At 43.2% G+C, this 27,835-nt stretch overlaps 2 protein-coding genes across 3 annotated transcripts; both read left to right on the forward strand.

The window, feature by feature from the left end:
• The first annotated feature begins 348 nt into the window (after nucleotides 1–348).
• LOC139282572 (paxillin-like) lies at nucleotides 349–27,526 on the forward strand. Of its 2 annotated transcripts, none has more exons than XM_070902347.1 (11): nucleotides 349–499; nucleotides 15,181–15,362; nucleotides 15,503–15,588; nucleotides 15,905–16,038; nucleotides 16,260–16,455; nucleotides 16,557–16,704; nucleotides 22,230–22,388; nucleotides 23,074–23,247; nucleotides 24,457–24,538; nucleotides 24,662–24,810; nucleotides 24,901–27,526. In XM_070902347.1, exons 1-11 carry the CDS (start codon nucleotides 487–489, stop codon nucleotides 25,165–25,167), a joined length of 1,590 nt encoding a protein of 529 aa, XP_070758448.1. In that variant the 5' UTR covers nucleotides 349–486; the 3' UTR covers nucleotides 25,168–27,526. The 2 variants fall into 2 exon arrangements, with proteins under 2 accessions (XP_070758448.1, XP_070758449.1); XM_070902348.1 differs by having other exon boundaries at nucleotides 16,263–16,455.
• Nucleotides 18,862–21,330, forward strand: LOC139282811 (arp2/3 complex-activating protein rickA-like). The gene is made up of 4 exons (XM_070902698.1): nucleotides 18,862–19,068; nucleotides 20,029–20,298; nucleotides 20,555–20,881; nucleotides 21,322–21,330. Exons 1-4 carry the CDS (start codon nucleotides 18,862–18,864, stop codon nucleotides 21,328–21,330), a joined length of 813 nt encoding a protein of 270 aa, XP_070758799.1.
• Nucleotides 27,527–27,835: the final 309 nt, after the last annotated feature.

A 27,835-nucleotide genomic window follows, 5' to 3' on the forward strand; every position in this document is an offset into this window, starting at 1 on the left:
TCGTCACACTTCTGTGTTGTCAGGATCGCAGTTTCCTGACGTAAAGTTTCTCTTCGTCCGAAGTTGTTGGCACGATGATGTGATAAGGACGTTCACATCTAATCTCCTTTATTCATAAGATGGAGCTGCAGGTAAGTACACCATTAAATGAAATACAATGTAATATACTGTAGTCTCTTCAGTACCACTCTCCGTCGCTAGATGTCGCTGGTCCCTGTGTGTAGGGGCTGGTGGGCAGGCAGGGGGCTGGATGTGGACTGTTGGAGACTCCAGGGGGGCAGTAGGGTATGAGAGTGTGTGTGTTCGTGAGTGTGTCTGAGGCTCGTCGAGCAGCAGGGGAACTTGAAAACTTCACTGCGTTCACCGAGGGAGATCTGTGATCGGAGATTTGGCGATCGGGAGCTCAATCGGCTGCTTACAGTCCAGCTGTGATCGACAGAGGAGGACCGGGTCCGGTTCTCAGCATTGGAACGATTTCCGGCCAACATGGATGATTTAGGTAAGTTCGCTCGCCTTGAACGCAACATTTACACAGCGTGTGTTAGCGCAAACACAGGCTGCCGGTGTTAGATGTGTATTCAACCAAACGAAGGGTTTTAAGGAGGTTGTTGACTGTAGTTAATTTGTCTGTTTGGGTCAGAAATGTATATATACATGTCCAGGTAGGTAAAGTCTCACAGGTTCAGCTCAGCGCGAGGTTACATGCCTTGAAAGGCCCCGCGTGCCGACAGAAGGAAGCACTGGAACCAGACTCAATGCAAAAATTAGCCTAATTAACGCGTGTATTAGCTGGTATTTGTAAAGTAAAAAATGTGTTTGAGAGGACATAGTGCTCTGGCCGGCGGTGTTTGTGGGCGAACAATTCCTCTACGTCACTTAACAAGGCATGATAGGCTGCAGCAGGGCTCCTCCAACTTTGTCATACTCTAAACTAGCAGGAACATATAAAGTAGACCGCTGGTCAATTGACATTTGATTGAGCCCCTCAGGGTTACATAACTGCCACTACAGCAGGTGGGAAGGTAACAGTGGCTTCTCTGGTAAAAACAGAGAGAGTGACTCCATGAAGGATCAGGACCTCTGTAGCCCATTTAAAGCCCCCTGCAACTCATTTTCAGCTTGAATTCAGCCCTGATTTCAGCTGATTACCACACCAGTGCTGTATTTGCTCACACAGTCAGTAGCAGATGAATCCTGGAGAGCCCTGCTGTCCGTCTGCTTATAAAGACGAGCTTAACTTGCTGAATTATGGCACACTTGGTGACAGCAGAAAATGTAATGCCTGAGGGCAGGTTTTGATGACAGGGAGGATGTGTTGGGCTCAGCACAATGTTCTTGACGCTCACTATATCCTGGTTCTCCCTCTCAGTTCCTTTGCTATTGTTTTAGTAGTAGTAGTCATTCTTCTTGTCTTAGCGTAGCTATGCATGTAGGGGTTATAATGAGACTGCTGCAAGTCGTGTGGGATATTTCACAAGTTTATTTCAATAGTGTAGAATCATTTGTACAAGCAACCATGCAGACCTCCTTCAGTGATGGAAAAGTGTGGAGCGTAATTAAAAACAGAAGGAAACCTCTGAAGTAATGCAGCTTGCACAGTGCTATCAGGATCAGGATTTTTTTGTTTTCATTTTGCAAGCATTGACTGCAGTTTGTGTGTACAAGGTTTTGAGTTTTACCCTGGCAACTGTAAGGTTAAGTTTAGCAGGACATCCGTGAGATGCATTGAGGGAGTCAGGTTCATTGGATGCTTAAAAAAACAAAACAAATAAAAACACCCGAATGCATTCGTAAAGTCAAAGATGATAAATGTTTTGCAAAAGCCAGCCAAAAAGTATTACCTGCAGGTTGGACCTGCTGTCAGATAAGAGATACAGCTCTGTTCTTCAGTGTGTAATCATATCATTCCCATTCCAGGCAGGACGACGCTGTTCAGACTGGCTCTGTTTTGCATTTTTTACGTTACAATAAAAAGCAATTTGACTACAGTAGAGTGAGCAGAACATCCAGATATATCTAATTTGGGCCAAAACCCAGTTCTCTGGTTGATGTCTCGATGGTGAGAGTGAGGCTGTACTAAGAATATTGGTCACTCTATATCCAGTCAATATTTATGGATACCTTCTCAGCTTACATGGGTGAAGGGCTTTCCTTAAAGTAGCTGCTTAAAAAAGAGCGTTACACAACCCTGTGTAATTACCATGTCACAGGGTTGTAAATTCTGTCATCGTTTTAGCAGAGACCTGTGTGGCACACAAACTTAGAGAAATGTAGGCTACAGATAACTCCTCCTGTCCCATGTCGTATGCTTGTATGGATGGTGTTGGGATGTCTTTCCTCCATCTCTATGTGAAAATTGAAAGTGTTGAAGATTTGAAATGGTTTACATGCAGTCGTGGATCTGAAGAAGCACCTCCCAAAGAGCTGAAGTGAGGCAGTGCACCTCAGAGCCCAGAGAGGACAACGAAACCTACATGTATTTTTAGCAGAGGAGTCCTTCTTCTCAAGTGCCGAGCCAGCAGCACCTAGAAACCTTCCACCAACCGGCAGACACCTTTCCCTCACTTTTATTGTTAATTCCTAACAGTTATTCCCTATTCCCACATTGCTCCAACACCCGTGACATGAAAGCAGTGACTCTGACTGCAGGGTTCCCGTTCTCCCTCCTATTCCGCACATGTGCACACACTCAATTTGCTATATCCTTACGCCTCCTTCAGCACCAGCTGTGGGAGCTAGCGCTGCTCTCAGGCAGGCAGGGCGTTGGGGTGGATCAGGCCCACATGCAGGGATTGGGCCTAAGCCAAAATGTATCTTCCTTAAACACTGCACTGCCCCACCCTCTCTCTCTCTCTCTCTCTCTCTCTCTCTCTCTCTCTCTCTGTCTGTGTGTCTCTCCCTCCCCCCCCCCCCCCCCCCTCCCTCTCCCTCCCCACTCCCCACCATTCCTGTGGTGAACCACATAGGAAGCTGCAGGCTGCAATCTATTGACAGTTTAAAGATGGCTGAGTTTGCAGGAGAGCAGATTAGCCTTCAGGAAGATTTGGATCAAGGCAGATTGTGATGCTTGATTGCAATGGCCTAATCAGTTCAATTCAATTGTCAGGTTTTCAACTCCAGTCAGTAATGAAAGTCAGAATTGGAAAATCTTTCTTTTGTTATGTTAGACATGGATTTATATGTGTGTCTCCTTATATTTATGCAGTCTTTGCAGTTTAGATGCTGTGCCGTGTTCTGAGGCAAACTTTCATTGACCTCCCCTCCTCAGCTATCAGCGCTGCCAAGCGTTGCTCCTTGCTTCACTGCCCTGGGCCTGCACCAACAAGACATGAATGTCAAATAGCCTCCAAAGTTAACTTCCTTTTACTGACTTTGAGCCGCAGTACCTTCCAGTATTTCCGTTTGATGTCTGCAAATACAGTAACTGCTCTGTTTCTCTCTCACTGATTTTCTTTACTGTCACTTTAGTGCCATCATTTGAAGTGAAGTGATTCCCCAGAGCCCAGTCAGCACGGCAGCTGCAGCGTTGGAAATGTCACTCCTAGAGTGGGCGAAGTAGTTCTTTACTAACTCCAAATGAGATCTGATGTAGCCTCGATACTCAACCGAGTCTAAATTTAGGTTGGTTCATTGTTTATACACCAAAAGAAACGTCAGACAGCTCACATGTGGACATTTGACATTTCCTCTACATACTCCGTATTTGAATGTGACACGGATGTCATTTATGCCTGAGTGGTAGTTTATCAGAGACAGTTTGTATACTAGTAGTACAGCCTTGTCAGTCAGTCACTGTTGTTTTCAGCAGTAGTCAATCTTCTTTATTTCTTTAAAGTATGATGCAGTGATGGATCAGTGACTCTACAGTGTAATAATTAGTTCATGTTTTTTCCCAGCCAGGGAGGTTTTAACAAAAGGCGCAATTGAGTTGCATTATGAGAAGTGTAGGATCCTGCGTTTTTGGAGCTTGACCCATGCTAGGGAAGTTCCCATTATCAAAAACCCCCCTTCAGTTAACTTCCTCTTCACTTGAACTCAAAAACCTGGCAAGTTGTTATTGTAAATGACATCTCCAGTAACCCTCGGCTTAATGCAACATGGGGCGAGCCTACACTAGGCAAGTCTGTGTGTGACACGTGCATATAAATCACACACTGAATCAATGTAGCATCTGAAGGCTTGAGAGAATCCCGTGCATCTCCCCCAGCGACGTTTGTCCATCTGTTTGAATTTACAATGAAAATGCTGCGGGGGCTTTGAAACATATGGTGTATGCACACACAAAACAATGCATACACACTCCTGATCACAGACTGCTGGTGTGGACAGACAGCTCTGAAGGGGAAGCTGACTAAGCAGCGACAGCTCTACACTCAGACAACCGTCATGTCATCTCTCATGGGCCCAGCGCACCATAACAACATCCTGCAGCGTTCATTTCCTAACAGCTACTGTAGGTTTCTTGGAACCAGGGTTTATGTGGAAAACCAAACCAAAAAACATTTTGGCGCATAGGGATTCAAGCAAAAGGCAGTGTAGTTACTGCATGTGCCAGCCATGTCTCTCTGTCCTGCTTTCTGTCAGCTCAATGAGTCCTTTTTATTGGGCAGCTTCTCGTTTAGCTAGACGCATGTTTCACGACAGGAAGTGCCCTCAGTGACCCCTCTGTTGTAGTGGCAGTCAGGAGGATTCTTTGCTGCTAGCCCACAGAATAGCCCACTGTAGGTCATGTTAGTCATACTGACTTGTGGACTTGCCTCATCCTGTCCTATTTTTGGTGACATCCCTAATGTGAGCAGAAGGAACTGGTTGGCTTTTTGGTCTTATTAAATCCTGAATTTCTTTGTTGTTGTTTTCGCTGTTTTTTTTTCTGTTTTGTTTCCAGGCAACCAGAACAGCTCATTAGCTTGACGTAGCATGTTGTCAATGAAGAAATGGAGCACAATATGGAGAAAATAAGGTGCAGTTAAACACAGTTTGGATCATGTATGCCTCAAGCTGTTATCAGCCTTCCACCATCCTGCTGCGCTCTGATGAATTGAGTCCCTTGCTGACTTTGTGAGATTCTCAGTCTGACAGTGACTGACAGCTCGGTTGATACAACGCTTCTGATCCTCTGACACAAGCTGCAATAGGAAAACAGCTGGTATAACTGTTTTGCATAGAAGATAAAGATGCCACAGTAATTGCAAAATTTGATTGGTTGCACAAACAGGAATCAACCACTTCTAAAGGAAACTGTGGTTTAAGTAGTGGTCCTTTGCTGCAGTTCAGTGAATGCGTATTTGTCATATGAAATGGAGCTCTTACAATGCCAGATGGCCTTTTAAATACACCTGTGTGGCTTTTCAGGCTTTCCTCTAATTGGCTCCTAAATGTCATTTTTCCGAGAGGTTGTCTGGCTGGCATGGCTGCAGGCTTAGATAACACATCTCTGTTTTATTAGGAAATGGGTTTGTGCCCAGCAGGTTTCCTCTGGCCTTGGCGCAGGTTTAAATAGCCACGAACACACTGCTGGTACTGCCCTCTTTGGGATATAAAGCCACCACAAAGAAGGCCTTTGATGAATTGGGAAGCGGTGGGGGGGTGGAGGACAAGTGAGTGTGTGCATGCGAGTGAAAGTGAGCATATGAGTGAGTATAAATGTGTGTGTGTGTTTCAGAGTGCTTGTGCTTTAGTTGGATTTACAATCAGCATCTGGCTTGTTAAAGAGGATCACTCAGGAAGCCTGATCTAGACCCCACTCGGGTTAATGACAGCATCAGTGATGCTTAGGTCAGGTTTACAGGGGTGTGGGCTTAACAAGGGTTTACACACATGCACACACATGCACACACACGGTTCTGTAAGGTTCTGGGACCCACACCAAGCTCACTGTTTTCCAGTGGAATGATTTGGCCTGCTTTGCCGACCTCACAAGCCCTCCTCTCCATCCTCTTCCCTCCGTCCCTGTCCTGCCGGAGGGGGACAAAGAGCAGCTTGTTTCTGGTGCTGTGACCTACTTCAACCCAGAAAAGACAGAACCAGACAGAACTGATTAGGCAAAGGGGGGAAAGATCGTGCGTCCATCCAGCCATCTATTTTCTGCCACTTATCCAAGTCTGGGTTATGATCGTAGCAAGCTAAGCAGAGTAGCTCAGAAATCGAGCGTCATTCTTGACTTTGGAAATAGTAGTTTGACGAAGAAACTTTGTATTCAAGATCCTCTTCCTCTTCCTTTTCCCCAGAGCATTCAACCGCATATCACAGTCTTATTAAACAGATGGACGGTGCTCAGTTGAAAGCTCCAGAAAAAGTTAGTAAATTGAAAGCACAATTTTTAAGTGCGTGAATTGTAATGAATTATTAATCATGTTTATCTAAATTTACTTGAGCTAATTAGTTCATTAGAAAAGCATGAAAAGATGTTTTGTGTTTTCAGCTATACAAAATGTCATTAATGCCCCTTTACAATCATTTGTCATTGGGCCTTTGTAATTACATATTATCAGGTTCCTGTCAGTATAAACTCGAAATGGTGGAAAGTTGACAGATGAATACTGTATTCCTGAGTAATATATCAGTAAGTGAAGCATTACCTTTATTACACATGGGTCTTAAAAATACATTTTCATGTATATTTTCATTAGATTTTTGCAATTGTACCGATTATTGCAGAGAGAGAGGGATGGAATCATTAAAAAGTCATAATATGGAGTTGCTGAAAGTCCTCAAACAGATCTTGTTAGAAAGTGCATTGCTTGAGACAAGAGGCCCCAGTTGGAGCAGTAAATTGTCTTTCGGCAGGCAGAGTGGCATCGCCTCAGCACAAAAGCTGAGGATTTCCTGTCTGACAATATTGATGAAGAAGGTGTTTGGATGAATGGTCTTCAATTTCACAACCACAGTTCGGTGGATAGTTTTACTCTTCCACTTGCCATTATGTTGACCTTTTCTTTTCCTTTTGAATCCGTAGCGTGTGCATTTGGTTTAGAGGTTATTTTCAGTCAAAATCAAAATCACTACCAAAACACATTTTGCAATTCAACTAAACACTCCAAATGACCAATTGTTCATGCTGCCTTTTAGTAAATGCACCCTCAGTGGTGCTTTTGCCACTGCTGCGTGCACACAGATGCTCAAAATAGCCACAGGAGCAACACGTAAACCACAGGAAAGCCTTTGCGCCCACAGACTACCTCTGTGTTCCTCTGTAAGCCTTTCACTGCGGGGAATAAGTAAGGGGAGGTGGGTGGGAGACGGCAGGAGGAGAGTGGGTTTTATCTTTTGACTGGTATTGTTTTAGTTACAGATACTCTGGTCTCAGTTCTTACAGTCAGATGCAGAGGTTGGTGCATTATTCATCCATCCAAAAAAGCTTTTATTACTGATTTTACTCAAATGTAATGGTTCAGTTCAGTAGGTATTTATTGTCCCAGTGGGCAATTGGTTTGTGGCAAGGATTAAAAAACAGCACAAACACAAATGACAAGCCACAACCGAACAATAGACATTCAGACATCAGTAGAAATGGCATCAGAAGTGACTGAACCACAGACAGGAGAGGAAGTGAAAAGTGCCTGTTAATAACTTGCTGTGGCTCAGTGTGATAATGCAAATGACAATACAGAAGTCTGCTCTTTAGAGTGATCATAGATATAATTTGTGTGTTTGAGTGTGTTTTACTCTTGAGCTGCACAAAGCAGCAATTTAAAAGAAGCATATTCTAGTTATGCCTGACATTATGGATTTCCCTCCCTCTCGCTCTTTCACTAAATCCGGGCAGGTGCAAGGAAAGCATCAAACAAAAAGACATAAGAAATGATCCAAAATCTCCATCCATTTTAGGCATCACTGCTCGAACTGTAACTGTAAAACAGAGATGCAGCATGGCTTGTGTTCAGTTGTGAAGCACTTTAGAAGAGATAGAGATGCTGGTTGAACAACAGAAGAATCTAAAGAAAGTGAAATGGAGAGATACAGATAATGTTCTTAATCCGCATGAATTACATAGACAGATATAGTATAGTGCAGGATTATGTGGTGACTTGGTCTTTCACTTGCTGTCCTTCTCTTATTTTCTTTTACGTTACTTCATTACAAGGCAATCCTTGATTCAAGGCTCTTATTGGGGCTTATTGATTAGACCTACAACCCAGAGGAGGGATATCTGAACCTTCCTTTGACACCTTGTAGACTATAGCTTTTTTATACATATTTGTTGAGGTCAAACACACAGTCATTTCTGGAAAAGCAGAGTCATCAGTAGGCTGAAAGGGTGTTACTTTCTGGGTGGAAGTGATCAGAGATGAGGTGTCAAACATGTGACTGTTTCTGCGGTCGAGTGGCTGCACCCTTGTCAGAAGGCTTAACTTCATTACGTGCCATGTGATCAGTTTGTGAATATCGGAGTGGTTGTTCTGTGAAAAGCATTGTTGGTACCCTATAATTTGAAAAATATTTGACACATTTTGGGAAATATGCTTATTAATTTTCTTGCTTAGAGTTAGAGAAGAAGATCGGTACCCCTCTCATGTCTGTGCGTCAAATATGGTGCATGGCTGTTTAGATTAGATTAGCTTAGCTTAGCTTAGCGTGAAGACAGAAGCTATGCGGAAACCGCTAACCTGGCTCTGTCTTCAACACTAAGACTACCAACGCATCCCAAGCTCACATATTATATCGCCTTTATTTGCACACAAACATAACGAAATGTAAAAAAGTTGTGGAGTTTTTCCCCCAGTCTCTAATCTTTATGCTAAGCTAGGCTAATCCCTTCTCTGCTCTAACTCCACATCACAACACAAACGTAAGAGTGGTATCATCTAAGTCTTGGCAAGAAAGTAAATAAGAAAATTAAAAATAAAGAAACAATTCCCTTTGAATGATTTGTTTTTTTGGCCATTTGGGTACAGCAGAACAAGCTGTCAACACAACACTGACATTTATCACCTTTTAAGTGTAAATAAGCAAACAGCGCCTTATTTACACATCTAGCAGATATATGGAGCAACAGTATCATTCATTTGCAGTCGTGTGTCTGGCCAAGTCCAACCTTTTTCGCTAACTTTGTCTGTCTGCCATTTGGTGCTGGGCAGGTAAGACACAGTTGATTTAGCTTTTTTAAACTAAGCTAAAAACAGCTGCCTGCTGGCATTTTGCCCTTGTCAGAATCCAGCCTGTGTAGATCCAGACAGGAAACATGGGGAGCGAGAGATGGGTATGACATGCAACAAAGGTGGATGGAACATCAGTACACCAGGACGGCCCCCCTTTAATGAAGTTCTTACTTAAAGTCATAATCATATGACCATGTTCACCAGGAGTCACACTCTCTGTTTTACAGGGGATTCAGTCAGTTTGCTTTACTTTAGGATTTTTTCTGGGCCTGAGTCCGGTATTAAGACCAAGACAGACTGTAATTGTATTGAATAGTTTAGAGTGCATTACAAACTGCTGTGTAAGCAGTCATATTCTATGACTTAATTGCAAGTGTGGGCTGTGGTGCCATTTCCATTTAATAGCATTTGTAGCAGTAGCACGTCATTGATCTTAACATAAGGAAACTCCAACCAGGCTCTTCTTTACACCATGTAGAAGTGTATGAGACAGTACAGCAAATGTAATGTAATACACAGTATAGGCTGGTTGGGTGGTCTGCAATGTCCTACTGTTGCTTTGACCGGCATGGCCATCCATCATCTACTGTACGTCTCTGCTCCCACAGGTCAGGGCTGGGCGGGAAGGTATTTATAGTGGACCTAGATGCCTCAGTCTGTCTCTGGTATGTGTGGGCAGCCTAACTGAGAGGCACCTGTGTGCAGTGTTGTTGTTCTGCTGGTGCACCTGTGTGTGTGTGTGTGTGTGTGTGTGTGTGTGTGTGTGTGTGTGTGTGTGTGTGTGTGTGTGTGTGTGTGTGTGTGTGTGTGTGTGTGTGTGTGTGTGTGTGTGTGTGTGTGTGTGTGTGTGTGTGTGTGTTTCTAGTGTGATTTAATTTAGTGTGCCCGCTGAAGCGCTCCAAATGAACACAGGCACAGGCCTTCTGCTGTCCAACACGAGCCCAGAGGGGAGTAAAGTGTAAGTGCATGTGCGCCCATCTCGTCCTGATTTCTTTTTTTTTTCCCCTTCTGGTGGAAGCAAAGAGGGGGATTCATCATCTCTGTGATGCTCTGTCGGCTTGTGTCACATTTAAAAGGCCATCTCTCTCACAACACAACATGAAAGGCTGTCACTTCATGTCGACGTACACTCACAGATGAGTAACCAAAGGCTGTTCCTTACAATAGAGTTTGTTTTTACATTTTCATTTTTTAAATATTACATTCAGATATTCCCCTTTCCCTGAAACAGATTATATACAGAATGTCTTTGATGCTGACATTTTGTTTTCTTTCATCTGTCCTATCTTGCCTTCAGTCCCTCCTTTTCTCTTATCACACTCTTGCATTTCTCCCCGTCTCTCCCTCTTCCTCTCATATTTGGAAGACGAGCTGTGGCACGTTAGGAATTCATATCAGCCAGCGCGCACCTTGCAACACATCAGATACAGAGGGAAAGAAATTAAAGGAATGAGAGTAGGGAGATGCGGAAAGGAGGTCAGAGAACACAGGTAAACCTGCAGTGCAGACAGAATCTCCCAGCTGATATTCATCCTGTTAGTTTCACTTCGGTGTCAGCTCATATCTCAGTAAATGCCTCGGCATTTATGAACCTCGCAGATAAAGCCTGCTCTGTATACCAGCAGCCTTTTAGGAGAAAAAGCCAGAAGTGTGCTCGGCTCTCACACACAACTCGATGTCACCCCCTGCAGGTCGCTAATGGCTGTGTTTTTTTGCATTACATTTCATAGGACCTATTTCCTGAAATGAACCACTACCAGCAGATGTGTTGAGAAGCAGACATCATTGATTCACTCTCTGCAGTGGTCAGCACTGATAGGGGCTCAAGCAGTGTGTGCAGTGTCAGGCAGGCAGGATTTCCTGTCAGGGATAATGTAGGCTCGCTTCTGTTGACGTCCAGGACTCAACATCGTTCAAACCTCGTAGAGTAAAAGTAGTGTTCCAGGATTGCTTTCTCTCAATTATATTTATGTTTTATGTTTATTTTGACTATGAAAGGGTGTAATTTAAGTGCTGATCCAACATCTGTCCTTCCTTTTGCTGTTCACGTACTTGACTCTTCAAATGGTTTCCTTTCCATACCCTCATTTTCCTGCACCCCCCCCCCCCCCCTTTCATTTCTAATTTTCGTGTCTTTTTCATCCCTTTTTCTGCCATCCCAATCTTCCAAGTCCCCTTTTTATCTCTCTCGCTCTCTCTCTCGTTCCTGTAATGAGCCCCATGCGGAGCGGCGTTTGTGTAATTAAAATGCACACCATTCATCTGGGAGGAAGGGAGTCTCCTTAATCTGCGTCAACCCACATTTTAGCCTCTGAGGATTTGCTTGCTGCGCCACGCACACACACACATGCACACGCACACACACACACACACACACTTCCCAGTTTCACTCGCTATCTCTCTCGCCACTCCCACTGCCATTCCTCATTGTTTGAGCCCAGCTGTGCCCTGCCATGTCACATTTAGTGTCGTGGACATGGAAGCTAACAGAATTCTGGTGTTTTTTTCGCTGTGCATTAGCTTCAAATGACGAGGGCGCACTGTGTTTAATTGGCGTAGGTTTGTTAGATGTGGATGTAGCCTATTTTAGGTAGGCAGGCAGGAGTAGATCCGTCACCCTTTCACAACTGCCTGCTTCTCAGGAAGTTGAGTCTCTGAAGGTTTACCATAGCTTTGTTCTTATAACACATCAAACTGATTTTTTATCCCTTATGAGTCCCCTTATGAGTCCCCTTATGAGTCCCCTTATATTTGAATTTCCCAAAAATATATGCACAAATAAAGTTATCTCCAAAAGTTCCTGCCTCTCCTTACAAAGGGTAAGATGATTCAGGAGGCTCTTATGAGTTCCTCATTTTACTGTAGTTCCATTTTTGGTCACTGGGGAACTAGTCTGTGCTTTGCACTCGAGTTTGTGTGTCACGGTATGTTCCCTTGGCAGAGGAGGAGGCTGACACACCTCTGTGTGTTTGTGTAGTTTGTGTGGATGGGCCGGAGCATGCCTCGCAGCACGCAGTGTTCAGTGAACAAAGGCAACCCTGGAGCTGCTGGTTTCCATATTTTATGTTTAGCCTATGTCCTCCTAATTACAGGACTGTAATGCAACCACTTTGTTGAGGGGAAATGGGCTGCTGATTTCATTTAAAACCTCTTAGACATTAGTTAGTATACAGATCTCCCACAAGCCATTGCCTACCAGAATATGCATTTCATTTAGCTCGGAGGTTAGTGTTTTAGCGTGACTCTATTTTGGAGCAGCAGATTCTTTATAAGCAGGGTTAAAGCCAGTTCAGCTCTAGAGCTAAGTTGATTAACATCTCTTGTGTAAACCATCTGGGCTAACATCTGTTGACTGTGGTCTCCACCAGCTGCAGTAAAACTTTGTTGTGACATCAGCAGCAGATATGTACTGAAGCTTTTCAGATATGCGCACAATTTATTTATGCAGTATTTCAGAGAAGTAAACCGTAATGAAGATCAGGGAGAAGGACTGTGTAGACCGTAAAAAAAAAAGGTACATCCATATCTCCCTTTCGGTCTGTGTTGTGGGCAATCAGCTGCATCACGGGAAATGCTTTAAAGAAGAAGAGGTCTTAACCTCTACATTTTAAAAACAGGAAAACCCCTCAGAATAAGTTCGCACGTTGTTGACTTCCCCTTCTACTAGACCAGACGTAGAGCCTAGAGTCTGCAGTGCCAAATACACCTGTCTGTTGGATGGTTCTAAACATCTTTTGAATGGTAGGTTTCATCATATGCCATACTTGGTACCAAATATGAAGATTAACAGTTGTGTTGTTTCTGCCTCTTTGCTCTCTCTTTCTATGGGTGTGTTTATTGCTACTACCAAGTGAGAGATGAGGACACACACACACACACACACACACACACACACACACACACACACACACACACACACACACAGAGAGAGCTGGCTGCAGTAGTATAAACAGTGGGCTGTCCTGCATCCATAATGAAACTGTCTCTGTGGAATGTGCTCGGGCTTCTGTGTCCAGAATGGAGTCTGTGCTGTGAAACATAGTCAACTGGCATGTTAGCCATGCTAACCATGCTAACCATGCTAACCATGCTGATGCTAAGTTGGGCCAAGTGGATCTGGTATTGATCTGGCTCTGCTTCTGCTGTGTCTCCTCTCAGTCTGGGAAACATTGCGGTCCAAGTCACTGGACTGTACTGTAAGTTCTGTACTGATGATACTCTGATATACTAAGAATTCCTTTTCAGGATAAAAACGTACACATGTAGTTAGTCTCCTCATGAAATCTTGTTGTGCTTAGAATTGATATTGCAGAAGAGATCATATTTTAATCGGATCCTTATTGTACTTTTGAGTCATGAGTAACCTAAGCAGAGTGTGTGCTGACAGTGCAAAGGAGGGGCTGATTATACCTTTATATACCTTTGTGATACCACTCCCTTAGTTGGGCATGCCCTTGTTGATAAGAGCTCTGCTTGCTCTCAACTTTCCTCATTTCACAACGGCGTGTACTCCTTCATCTACTGTAACGTGCTCAGCCTGCCAAAGTTGGACAGCGCCGTCCTCAGAGACTGTTTTCAGTGGGTCGTCATTTGCGTGAGTATCTCTTGCTTGAGCTTTCAGGCAGCTAGGTTGGAGCTGGCATAGCAGTGGGGGTGAACCTAACCCGCTCCCATTAATTTTAACCCCTCCTTCTCCTCTTTACCCTGACCCTCTCCTCTGCTCTCAGTTGCACCCCACTCTCCCCCCTCCTCTTCCCTCTCTTCTTCTCTTGCTCTCTTATTGCTGATGGTAGAGTTAAGAAAGGCAGTTCCTGCCTGGCAGACAGTCAGTTTGGGTTGCCCTCTTCCTCCTCCACTTATTCTTCTTTCTCTGTATTATCTCCTCTTCACTTCCCTGGGTGTAACATCTTGTCTTTTCCTAAGGTACGTCTCATCTCCATGTTACTTTAGCTATGGGTTTGTCTTTCTTGCCTCACTGCTTTATTTTAGGATGGCACTTTGCAGTAGTTGGTGTTTGGTACAGTAGTTGGTGTTTGGTACATACTGGCAATATTGCAGTATTACGTACATTAAAAACCTCACAGTTAAGTGCAGTTTTAATTATATTCAGCTTTTCTGAGATTAGGAATAACACTTGTTTGATTGTAGTTGCGCTGTACATTTGGTGCTTCTAACTATGGTTTATTTAGTTTTGTCTAGAATTTTACATTAGCTAATGAACTTCATATTGACGACACCATTGTCCTTAACAGCCTCATATATATTGGTATAATGGAAAATATGTAATTTTTTATGAACTGTAATTTTGTACTAATAGTTTGTTCAGACATTTCATGATAGTGGAAGTTTGTTAAATTGAGGCTTTTATTTTTTAGGACTTGTGAAATTCTGCAAGAGAAACTAAACCCTGCTGTGGTGAGTGAGCGCGCTAAAATAAGCCCAAGTATTCAGTAATACAGTCTGCGCTCTTCATTAAATCCCCTATAATGTTATGTGTCCTTCTACCTACTGGTTAGGATTGCTAAATTAGTAGTTGTTTCTCTCAAAATACTAAATGACCCCTTCATGCAGAGATGGTAGCTGTTGGCGTGTCGATGGTAATTGTGAGCATGTATACCTGGCTGCAGACTTGACAGCGACTCTTGGATTTAAGACATGTCAAGACTCCAGGCAGACGAGGGTCAATGAGTAACCAGAGGAGTGGCTATGACAGTCTGCATGATTCAACTTTTACAACTCCAACTGATGTCAGTGCACATGAGTTTTTGACCGATTGCGAAAGACGCTATAATTATTTAATCCTGTGTTTATGCAAGCGGAACCGATGATAAGTTGCTAGGCGTTTTACAGTGCTAAATATTAGATAGACTGTGAATCCTAACGTTGGAATGGGCACATTTACATAATTTTGTATTGCAGTGGCGATTAATATCATTATATAGTACCTTTTCAAGACATTTCACAGAGAAACAGAATGAGAGTGTCTGTTTTAGTCATTGTCCACAATGGCCGAACACAACGAGAGACATTAACATTAGCTTCAGACCTGTGATGATAAAATCTTTGTTTTGTGTTTCTGCAGATGCTTTGTTGGCGGACCTTGAGTCCACAACATCCCACATTGCCAAGCGTCCGCTTTTCCTGTCTGACGAGACCGCCTACTCCTTCCCTGTTGGGGGTCAGACCCAGCAAGACATCTGCTCTCCACCCCAAGTCCCACCCACTCCCTCTGAGCAAACCCTAAACGGACTAGACGAAACAGAGGTAAATGCACACATGCATGTTATTGTGTATGCCCTTTGATTAAAAACATTGTTTAATTTATTCATGAATAAAAGCATACATTTGTTCATTTGGGAATGGCCTTCTGAATACTCTAAAGTGACTTCACTTCCTCTCTTCAGTCCTTCAGCTCAGCTCAGAGAAGTCCCTGGTCTAGAGACAGCAGCAGTCCAACCCAACCCATTGGTGAAGAGGACCACGTATACAGGTAGGACTTGGGATCAACAGTTTAGAAACAGTCTCACAACGTGTACCCCCAAAAGTGAGGGAACTCTTTGGGAATATCGATAACTTTCCTTGGTTGTGAAAAACCTCTACCATATTTTTGTCAATTAAAGGGAGGACATTAAAAGTGGGAACTTTATGTTTGTATTTGACACATAAGTGAAAACAATATACTATAAATCTCCATTTACATTTTGACACATGGGTGAGCCAGAAACTCTGATGTCAAGACTTAGAAACATTCTCAGTCTGTAGCTCTATTGATGATAAATATTGGTTCTTCTCTCTACTCTGTACAGTTTCCCTAATAAGCAGAAGAGTAGTGAGTCATCAGCCATGAACTCATCCTTGGGCAGCAACCTGTCTGAACTGGACCGCCTGCTGTTGGAGCTCAATGCTGTCCAGCAAAGCACCCCTGCCTTCCCCACAGAAGGTACACAAAGAGATTACTTTACAATTTATGAAATGCTTATGTTTCTCTGAAGTCACTAACTCAGAAGTCACTATCTAAATTTGGCACTTGTTTTTGTGGTATTGCACAGAGATGTCCCTTCTCTCCACTGTATTTTGGTGTTTTTGGGGTTTACAATGTAATAAACTATGCACTGTGGATCCATGAAGGAAATTCATGTAGCATTTTTTTTTCTGTAATAGAAGAAGCAGCTCCCCCACTGCCAGCCAGCAGTGTCATCCACCATATCCAGGAGAATGGAGTCTCTACTGCAGGCAAGGTTGCTCCACCTGTATTGGAGAAGCCCAAACGCAGTGCGGCAGCTCGAGGAATAGAGGATGTACGACCAAGTGTAGAGAGCCTTCTGGATGAGCTGGAAAGTTCTGTGCCCTCACCCATGTAAGCGAGAAATTATTAAAGCAGCATATAAATGATGCCATTGCATGTAGTTGTTTTAAATTAGTGCTCAGGATTGTTATATCAACACTTTTCTTCTTCAGTCCCACACCGTTGGTTGTGTCAGACGAACAAACAGATGGACAAGATGAAACACCAGCACAGCAGCAAGCCCGAATGTCTGCCTCCTCTGCCACACGAGAGCTGGATGAGTTAATGGCCTCTCTGTCTGACTTCAAAGTCCAGAGCAATGTGAGTATGGTTCACATGTGGGTGGATTTTGGGTCATTGGGGTTTGAACACTTGATGGAGGATGTTTATTTTTGGCATTGTGCAACTTCTTAGGAGTGTGTTGCAGATGTTTAGGGTATTACGCATTGGATCAGACTAATTGTATTCAGTGTCCTTTCCATATTGGAGGTTTTGTAATGACAAATGGATTGCTGCTGAGTTCCTTAATAGACATTCAATACTATGGGTGTAATGATACACAGAATTCATGGTTCTGTATGTACCTCGGTTTTGGGATCACGTTTTGTTATGTTTTCGGTACAGCAGGGAAAAAAATGGTGAAGTTTTCCTGGAACAGATATTCTGCTGTTTTACTCTTTCAATAGATTTCACTTACAAGCGTAAATGTTTGCAATGTTGCAGTGGCATGAATGTAGTCGTTGGTGCTTTAATTTACTTCTTTTTTAACCTGCCATTTATTTTGGACCAGCCTTTCTTTGTTCGAACAAAAGATTTTAGAACTGACCAGTAATTTACAACCAGCTTTTAACTTAGAATTGACTTTAAGTTGGTGTCACGTTTGACCAAAAGTCATACTGGATGCATACTGTTGTGGGATTGATAACAAAAGCAAAATCAACATATGTTGACAACATAGCATAATGCAATCCAATCCTTTCGTATTAAAGCCCATTAACACAGCAATAAATGTTATCTTAATGAAGATTACAATTTTTGTTGAGACTTGAAGAAGAAATTTGAAATGATTGTGGCTGCCCCCTGCATGTCTGAGGGCAAAAAGACTTTGACAACATTGGTTTCATTTTAAGTTAATTTTTGTAGTATTTTAGGAATGATTTCTTTAGACAATTGAGCGAACTGTGCCCCTACCTGGCTTTCTGTGTGAGACAACTTTCTGTTCATTCCCTTCATTCTCAATGTGTTTTTCCCGATCTCTTTCTCTTTTCTCTGCCACTGTGTATGTCTTGTCTTTGTTTGGACATTGCGATCATTACGTTATTGCACCCTATTCAGTCTGGCTCTCAGTTGTCTGTGAATCAGGAGGCAGTAGACCTTTCATTGGTAGCTTGTTCACCAGGTGTCCAAGCAGTAACCGCCTCATCTATAAATCCTAATATTGGTTCAGAGGATACTCTTCTACCTTCTAGTTACACTACTCCCTCCTGTACCCCTCTTCCATTGGAACTCCATATAGATGAAGAGGGTTGTTCAGCTCCTGCATCGTCCAAGAGCCTTCAGTACTCCCAGATCCAACAGATAGAGGATGGTGGCAGTGTCACCTCTGAGACCTCTCACGTGGAAAGCCTCAGCATCTCTAGGACTATAAAGCCTCCTCGTCAAACTGAGGTCAGCAGCACTACAGATATGTCAATCACTAAAGTTTCTGCTAGTAAAGTCTCAAGTCCACTTGGAAAGAGCTTAAGTCCAGTTACTGTTGGCAGATGTTCTAGTCCAGTACCTGCTGCCAGGAGCTTCAGTCCAGTAGTTGTTTCCATGAGCCCTAGTCCTGTTACTGTTTCTATAAACCAAAGTCCCATTCTTAGAGCCAAGAGTCCTAGTCCACCTGATCTTAAATGCTCTAATCTGAGTCAGTTTCACAAAAACCCAAGCCCAATCCCAAAAAGCTATAGTCCAGTTCCAGTAAATTGTAGTCCAGAAGGTGCTGCAAAGACTGCTAGTCCAGTCACAGTTCCAAGGCTTTCAAGTCCAGTTCCAAGTGCAAGTCCACTGACAGTCCCCAATATCTCTAGTCCAGTAACTGTCCCAAAGAGGGCGAGTCCAGAAACAGTTCCCAAGAGTGTTAGTCCAGTTTCAATTCCAGGACTTTCAAGTCCAGTGACTTCTTGCCCAGTAATACTCCCAAGGCTTTCAAGTCCAGTAACAGTTCGAAAGAGTGAAACTGCAGTACCTAAGAGTCCTGCTTCAGCAATCAGAAAAACTTACACAGTTCCAGGCACCAGCAGTCCCAGAGCCTCACCAGTTCCACTTGCTGCTGTACCATCAAACAGCCTGCCTTCCCCTCCTACAGAAAAGCAGGGAGGTGAAATGCTGGATTTAACGTGGCCATGCCGCGAGCCTTTATTGGATGATGCTTTAGACAAACTTTTAGCTCCTGACTCCACCCAACTGAGTGAGAACCAGCCACCTGCCTCCGTTATGCCTGGAGATGAAGACAGATCTTGGGAGGAGGAAGACGGAATTTACCCTGATCTCAGCCGAGAGGGAACCCTGACACCCATGACTGAGTCCAGCTGGATGGATGAGTGTTTCACCCCCTCCTCCTGCCCAGGGACACCAGATGCGACGCTGGAACTGCCCACACAGCAGCCCTCTGCTGTTGAGCGACTATCTGCTTCTGGCCAAGTAGGACGCTCAACTTGACTCTCCCAAAATATGCTGCTGGCATAAAGCTTTAGCACCCCATGTGGTCTTTATATTATTTGGCCATGTGACCTAAGATATTAATTATCTCTGACAATAATGGCAGAACAGCTGTGTCAGATAATTGTTCAAACACAGTGCATCTCTAGTTGCCGAAATAAGCTCATTTTGGGAGAGCAGCTCCTACAAATACTCAAGGAGCTGTGCAAAAATACAAAAACACAAAGTGTCTTGATGAGTAGAAATTCCTCCATCTATGTGGTGTGATGCATGTGGTGTGATTGCATAGCAATTGCAAAATGGCTTGAGGGAGAAATCTCCCTGTAGAGACTATTTGTGGCTGATGTTGAAAGCTTTGCTGAAAGGATGTTTCCGCACGCCCCTACTCGCCTCAGTCGACATTGCTGGGTTAGTCACAGGGCCTGGCCTGTCATGTTTGCGCAACCAATGGATAATGCAAAAAATATGTTTTTAATCACTGATGGTGTCAATACAAAAACAGCAGGGTGGATATTGTTATGTTTTTGCTGAAGAACGTGCATGTTATTAAAGGTTTGTACAGGAACTTTACTTCTTTGATCTTTGGCCTTGCTTTAGCAGACTTATGTGCAAGCATTTTGTAATAGACCTATGTTGTCTTGACTTCAGCTATCCAGCATGCAGTGCCACAGATACCCGAGTAGTTTTCAGTGGACTTGACAGTAGAGAATGAACTTGAATGGAATTGAAGGCTGTGTTTGGCTTTGACAGGCAAATTTGATTGGATACACGAATGCCTGACAAAAAAAGCATATTCTGGAGCCGGAGCTTGAGCATTTTTGACACTTGAGTGAGACATCCTGTGCTGGGCCTGTCGTGCTTGTGTTTGTAACCCAACATGGACTTTCTGGTGATTGGCACAACCCCAGCTTCCCACACCTCCTTATATCATCTACTCTCCAGCTCAAGTCGGTTATACGCCGCACCAAAGAGACCTCCAATGTGCATCCAATGTTCAGGGAGGGAATGTTGCGACGTAAAATGGGGCCGATCATTGTGAATAAGAGCAACTCGCAAGACCGACTCATTGAGGAGCTACAGGGGAAACTGGGAATTGGGCGAGTGGAGCGCAGACGTAAACAACAGCCAGATGATTGGATGACAGAGGGAGTCATCGTCATGTCCAACCCACAGCGAACACGGGAAGAAGGGGCCCATCCATCTGTGGATAAGGTAGACATTAGAGGCGCACAGCAGGAGTCAGTTGGAAATGATGTGTCCCTCTGATGGTTTGGCTTATGTTTGTTTGGTCTCAAGAAATTAACTGGCGAATATTAAATATATATAATGTTTCACATTGCCCTAAGATTATATTTGTCTTTGGCAGTCTCTTTAAACAGTTTGTTTTCCTTTTCTTTACACTGACCCGTTTCTGTATGTTATGTTTGTTCTTCTCTCTTTGCTCTTCCTTTTTCCTTCTTTCCCCCAGATCGTCATCCCTCCAGAATCACCTGCCCCACAGAGAAAAGTCCTCCCCCCTCCGCAATCTCCCCCAGCACCCAAAAAGCCTCCCCCAGTCAAGCAGACTCCTCCGCCACTACCTCCTCCCCCTCCGACCCCTCCCCCTCCTCGAGAACCTACCCCTCCTCCCCCCAAGGAGCCTACTCCTCCCCCCAGGGAGCCCACGCCTCCCCCTGTCCAGCCCCCTCCATCACCTAGCCCCCCTCCCAAGCCCATCACGCCACCTCCGCCTCCCAAGGTCTTTGTTTCAGTGGGTTGTCAGACCGAGTACGACCCCATCTTCCCACCAATGCAGGCACGGCTCACCCTTCTTCACCTCTCCTTTTCTCATACTCTCTTCTCACTTTCTATCAGCCGCTTTCTTTTACACTTTGAGTTGTTTTACTTTACTTTTACTGTTTACAGGATATTTGGTTCAAATCCAAGACATTGTAAAATTGTATACAACTCTATGTGAGCTATATAATTTGATTATATAATTTGATCTGGTCATTGGCTCTGTTTTTTACCACTGGAGTCCATTCATGCCAAGTTGCAACAGGTAGCCTGAGTCCAGTCAGTTGAGGTTATGAGTGGTGCTGACATTCAGGGTAGAGAGTCCCTCTTCTAATTCTGACATCTGACGGCGCCATGGGTTGTGAGCTCTGTGTGGAGTGGAGAGTTTAAGAGCTTAGAGGCAAGAGGAGTGTAACCCCCCCCATGTTCCCGTTACACTAACTGTCCTGCCATGCGCAGGAATGGTAGGCTCGCAGTGCAACTGAAACCTGATCTGCCACATGACAGCACAGTTACCACCACAATTATAGCATCTCCCACAGGACTTCCGTCAACAGGTCCCACTAGGTTAGATAGCAGCATGTTGAAGTTGAATGCCATGTACTGTCACCTCCTTTAGAATCCATAGTGTCTTTATTGAAGTCGTTTTGGTGAAGACTTGTAAAGTAGGATATTGATACGGGTACTAGAGTATAATTGCATTCAGGTCAAAGTCCTGTGAGATGCCTGGCTGTTTTGTTTGGTCAGAGGTAAGCTGGGTGTGTGTGTGTAACAGAGAGTACATGGAGCAGAGATGCTATTTTCTCTCTCAGAGGAATGTTAAGTGTCATGAAGCTCCAATAACCACACCATCTGAAAGGGGACACATTCACACACACAATATTAATATAAAAGAGTCATCATCAAAGCCTGCAGACATGGATTAGAGTTGATAAGAACGTGTTTTTTTCCTGGTTGATATGTCAGTGGTTTGACTTGGTATTTTCTCTCCGTCTACCTGAAAGAGGAGACAGCTGACCACCATATAGATTGTTTACTTGTACTTCCAGAAATTTACGGAAAGATTGTTGTAACAAACAATTTTGACAAACAAACAAAATTATGTAAGACGACAAGGAGGTAAGTCCAAAAACGTATCATCCAAAATGATGAGAACATATACCAAACACAGTAACATAGATTAGACCGAGACAAAGAATGACATTACAAACTATGACTGCAAAACTAATCATGGATCTAAGTGAAGACTTCTGACTGAATGTCCGAAGAAGTATTAACTGCAATGCTATTTTGATTCTGTTGTTTTGTCAACCTGTCATATATCTGAATGGTATAATGAAGCCACTTTGGTCCTCCGTCTCCGCCAGATCCAGTCCCAGGGAAAGACTTCTCCCACCGGTCCCCCCAAACCTGCCAACAAGCTGGACAACATGCTGGGAAGCCTGCAGTCCGACCTCAACAGACTCGGAGTCCAAACGGTGGCTAAAGGTGTCTGTGGAGCCTGCAAGAAACCCATTGTTGGGCAGGTGATGATGACACTGAATCATACACATACAAGTACACATTCAAATAAGACTTCACTTGGTGCACATACTGAATTTAAACTTGCATGATTTTCGATACATGTGCACACAGGATTGTAATCTGTAATGTATACACACAAATTACCAAATCAAACATAATTTAGAATATCAAATATAAAACATCATCTTAGCTTTTTTTGTTGAGAATGTGGTGAAAGGAAGTTTGCACTCCAGATGCATTTGCCCAAGTTGGATGGGTTGTTCCACATATCTCAGGCTGTGCTGATTGCTTAAGGTCCAAGAAGACAGTCAATCTACCAATAATTCAGCTTTTACTTAATTGGTAACCAATAAATTGAGCAATATAAAACTTGAAGCTTTTATTCTGTGTGTTATTACATTTACCTACTTATTTACTTACTTGCTTACTTTGAGACTTCTGTTTAAAGAACATTCTTTTCATCATCAATCATGATCCAACTGAAATGGACTGGGATTATTTTGAATAAATAACCTTAAATGTGTAATGTTTTAATTCTTTAAACATTGTTATAAGATCTGCATCTGCTGCTGTTGGCAATATCCCCTTTGCCTCTTGCATGCAAGGCTGCAGCGATTTTCTCTGCTGAGCCAGGTCTTTCCCTAAGAAGCTCATTTCAGTTTAATGCGCTGTGTCTCCCCACACCAGGTGGTGACTGCCATGGGCAGAACGTGGCACCCCGAGCACTTTGTGTGCACCCACTGCCAGGAGGAGATAGGCTCCAGGAATTTCTTTGAGCGGGATGGGCAGCCTTACTGTGAGAAAGACTACCACAACCTGTTCTCACCGCGATGCCACTACTGTAATGGACCCATACTGGATGTTAGTAATGCATACATTAACACACACACACACACACACTAGCGTGTGTACCATGGGTGGGTGGATAATGATATTTATTTATTCATAACTTAATGGATTAAGGCTTTACTGGAAAAATCACTACATGTCGGAAATTGCCTTTATTTCTCAAGCAGACATCAACTTTGATTAGACAGACGCGCACACGCACACACACACACACACACACACACACACAGTCCTAGAGGCAGTAGAGGAGAAGGGACTTCAGGTTGCCTTGTGCATACAGACTGACTAACTCATATGTCCATCTTACTGCATACTATTCTCCTCTCTCACTTGTCACCACACACACACACACACACACACACACACACACACACACACACACACACACACACACACACACACACACACATACGGAGCCAGAAGTACTGGAAGGAAAGTAGACAGTGGATATTAACCTGGGGAAAGGCCAACATGAGTCACTGCCAAGGTCTCCTAATTCATGACATCTTTCTTTCTTCCTTTCTTTAGTAAATCATTTCTAATAACTTTTTACCAGAGGTGCAGGTGGGATTGTATCCTCTATAATTTCTAAATAAAGAAAATCATGAAGTAATTGTGTTTAACATCTGAGTTGATTGTGAATAGTTTCATGATTTTGGAACTGATTTTATGATTTACTTTGTTGATTTATTTGCAGTGTTTTTGGCCCCTGGAGTGATATTTTCAATTTAGTCACTCTGTATCTATACAGATGATGAATATTTAAAATTGCCCCACCTCAAAAAGCCCTCTTTTTCAACACTGCACCCCCTGGTGGCAAAACCAAGAACCACTTGTGCTCTCAAATATAAAGGGGTTTGTAACAGTGGTTTGCAGTGAGTAATTCTTGCCCTTAGCAGGTGTGGATGTTTTGAAATCTTGTTACATGGACAGTATGAGTGTGTTCCCAGCTGAAGCCGCTGAGAAATGCTATCAGGCCTGGAAAACATGAAGTAATAGTCATAGCATTCCAGCACCTCCCACACTGCCTCTGTGGACTTTGCCTGCCGTCTCCTGGCCTCTGACTTTCTGTTAGTTTCTCCTATACTGACAGACATACAAGCATATACTGTACTTTCTCTTGGAGCAGCACGAGGAACCACCTTTTTCCTTGTGGTTTAAGGGTGACACCTTTAAGCAGAAAGTGAATAATTGTCCGTTTGGTTCTCCTTTGTTTCACAGAGGGTGGTGACCGCTTTGGACAAGACTTGGCATCCAGAGCACTTCTTCTGTGCCCAGTGTGGAGCCTTTTTTGGACCAGAAGGTACCAACTGCTCATCAATTAATAACACAACACCTGGCTTGTGTGAAAAAAGAGCAGTGTTGAATTTTCATTATCAAAAGAAGCATACAGAGTGAGTCACTGTGTGTCTTTGCTGCCCTCTAGGTTTCCATGAGAAGGATGGAAAGGCGTTCTGCAGAAAGGACTACTTTGACATGTTTGCCCCTAAATGTGGTGGCTGTGCCCGGGCCATCCTGGAGAACTACATCTCTGCTCTCAACTCACTCTGGCACCCTGAATGCTTTGTGTGCAGGGTGAGCCACTCAACATATCTGTAATGAATCTGGCCATTTTGTGTCAACCCCATCATCCTAAATTCTACCTCTTCTCTTCCAATTTTCCAGGAGTGCTTCACGCCGTTCATAAACGGCAGCTTCTTTGACCACGAGGGCCAGCCGTACTGTGAGTCGCACTACCACGAGCGGCGCGGCTCGCTGTGTTCCGGCTGCCAGAAGCCCATCACCGGCCGCTGCATCACGGCCATGGGCAAGAAGTTCCACCCAGAGCACTTTGTGTGTGCTTTCTGCCTCAAGCAGCTTAACAAAGGCACCTTCAAGGAGCAGAATGACAAGCCCTACTGCCAAGGCTGCTTTGTTAAACTCTTCAGTTAGACTGTGTGTTTGTGTATAAGTGTGTGTGCACATGCGTCTACACATTTATTTACATGTCTGAATGCACGTGTGGATGTGTGTGCACTCACGTGTCTAGCATGTACGAGTCAGTGAAGTGGTTTGTGAGACTTAGGACGTTGGTGGATCACATCATAAGGGTGAGAAATGTCTCCGACTACTGACCCTTGACACTGAAGGGACTTCCCTGATTGTCCAACCTCTCAGGCTTGGCATTTCACACTTTTGCTAAAGACGTTTTTAACAGAGCCCAAAGAGATTTTTATTTAGCTTTTTATTCCTGTGTGCAGCAAAGAAAATCTGTTAATTTCCCCCCTCGTACGTGTGTACATATATAAGCATATGAGGTTCGAATTAAGACTTGCTCAGAGCCCTGATCTGTAAATGATTTTATTTCCCTGTTGCAGGGCAAGACCTTGCACCATATGGTGGTTTCATGCAGATATGAGACAGCTGCTTGATTGCATGGACCACTGAGAGTTGACTTAAGCAGTTTTAAAACATGTTGAGTGTTGAATACCCAGTGCTTGGCCAATGAGTGTTGGTTTAATCTATGAAAAAGATGTATTTTTCTAGCTTTGGAAACTATTGAGGTGCCATTTAAAATAACCATGACAACACTCTGTATGTACATGCACACAGACACACACTGAACTCCTCCTCCTTCTTCACTTCTTTCAAATACCAGTTCAAACTCTTTGCACACTCCAACCACAGATCTCTTGATGAGACTGTCTTAAGGTGCGTTTTACAGGTGTCAGCAAGATAGTAGCTAGCCCTTATTTTTCTACTGTTTTATTATGAAAATGAACCCAGATACTTTCTCAGTTTCCACAGACATTACATTTCACATTTGTGCTCTTATGACTTCATTATTTCCCACTGGAGGTGAAATTAGAAAGTAAAACTAAGACATTTTCTTTCCTACTGAAAAGTGTGTGTTGTGTCATTTACATTATGTTCAAATAAAATTAAAGAGTTGCGACTCATGATGACAAAAAAGTAGGTCAATAAGGATATTATATGTACTATGGTTATTAATGTTGACCTTATGGTGCAGTTCATAACAGGCCAAACCAACATTGAATGAGTTCAATTCAGTTCAACAGTTTTTCCATATTTGACTATGAATTTACCACTGTATTAAATCTATTAACGAGGCTGGTTCAAGATGTAAAATATGGTTGTGCATTCGGATTAGAAGCATGCTTTCTTTCATGTGGAGTTTCATCAGCACTAGCTGCCGGTCGCTGTTACAATCACAATCTAAATTTATATACCTGTAATGTGCTCCGATGAATCTTTTGATGAAACTATAGATATTTTTGAGCTGTTTGGGCTCACACTGATATGCAAAGAGCTGGCTCTATTGGCATGTAGGCTAACAATAGTTGACCCTGTTCTCAGACACGCACACACACACACACACACACACACGTACCAGCTTGGATTCCAGTGTGTTAGACTTCAGACTGCAGCCCTTATTTTTTTTTTTTATGAGTCATGAACTATGATCCTGCTGTCTGAGTTGATATCAGCGCTTGGTTCACTGATGGAAGCTGGATGTTAGTGTTAGCTGGTCAGGAATCAGAATATGACACCGAACCAGGGCCAAGCCTGTAGCAAAACCTATGTAATGACTCGTTTCATCTTTACTTGTAGCTCTGTTTCGCCACATTTATGAGACAATGTGTGTTTGTTTTTTTGACATTATTGCTTGTCTTTAATTTTGATCACTAGGTGTGCAAGGAATGAATACACAGGATCCACATTCAGATTGTTTTTACTTTGAGAAGATGTTTGCTCTTGTGCCAAATGTGTCAATGCAATAAGGTCTTATACACTGTGGAGTTCTCAGCCTCTCCTGTGATTTAACTCTTTATGGGCTGAACTCTGGGAGAGGCTTTGTCTGCTGTGGTGTAACGTAACTCCGAACACCCAAAAGTTTACACTGTAATAGACAAGCCAAGGGGAAACCATCTGTACTGAGTCATTCAGCAGGCAGTATGGCGTACACTTGTAGCTGATTCAGACTTACAGGAAGTAGCAGGGGAAAATGAACAGGAATTGTGAGTTGATTTTGCCCCATGTATATTTATCTGCTTACAGTATATTGCCTTATAGTTTTTGCTTCTGTTAAAGAATAAAAAAAAAATCAAAGCCTTTTACTGTTAATGAGATTATGTGAACTTTGCTTTGTAAATGGAGACATTCATGTGATCTTTAACCATTTGAATTTTCTCATTTTACTGGCTCTTTGTGTGGGTGGGGTGTACGCCTATGTGGGTCCTGATTACTGACTGTTTATTATAACTGCTGCAAATAAAATAAGTACTTTATTTCTGGCATTGTTTTGTCCGAAAAGTGATTTTGTGGTTTCTCTTTTCACCCACACCTGTTACTATTCAGTGTTTTGCATTAAATCAGATCTTTGGCACATAATATTTTCACAAAATATTATAACATGCTGAGTGGAAGTAATCAGCTTGAGTTTTTTAATTATTTGTAAGATTGTAGCAAATGGCTCACAAATGTCACTGTCAGTTTTGTGTGACATGAACAGAGGATGTTACCTTTACCTGAGTGTGATGCATAATAAAATAAAATAAGTAGTCATAAAGGTGCACTTTGTGCCTCAGTTAGTTTAGTA

Source organism: Enoplosus armatus, chromosome 3 (assembly GCF_043641665.1).
Source record: "Enoplosus armatus isolate fEnoArm2 chromosome 3, fEnoArm2.hap1, whole genome shotgun sequence".
NCBI lineage: Eukaryota > Metazoa > Chordata > Actinopteri > Centrarchiformes > Enoplosidae > Enoplosus > Enoplosus armatus.

Bases quoted from the DNA above. Each gene is read 5' to 3' on its own strand.
- LOC139282811 (XM_070902698.1), top strand. From the start codon at position 18,862: ATGCCTGGAGATGAAGACAGATCTTGGGAGGAGGAAGACGGAATTTAC. The intron at 19,069-20,028 runs GTAGGACGCTCA...TCTACTCTCCAG, and splicing joins GACTATCTGCTTCTGGCCAA to CTCAAGTCGGTTATACGCCG. The intron at 20,299-20,554 runs GTAGACATTAGA...TCTTTCCCCCAG, and splicing joins CCCATCCATCTGTGGATAAG to ATCGTCATCCCTCCAGAATC.
- LOC139282572 (XM_070902347.1), top strand. The intron at 15,589-15,904 runs GTAGGACTTGGG...TACTCTGTACAG, and splicing joins GAAGAGGACCACGTATACAG to TTTCCCTAATAAGCAGAAGA. The intron at 24,811-24,900 runs GTGAGCCACTCA...CCAATTTTCCAG, and splicing joins CTGAATGCTTTGTGTGCAGG to GAGTGCTTCACGCCGTTCAT.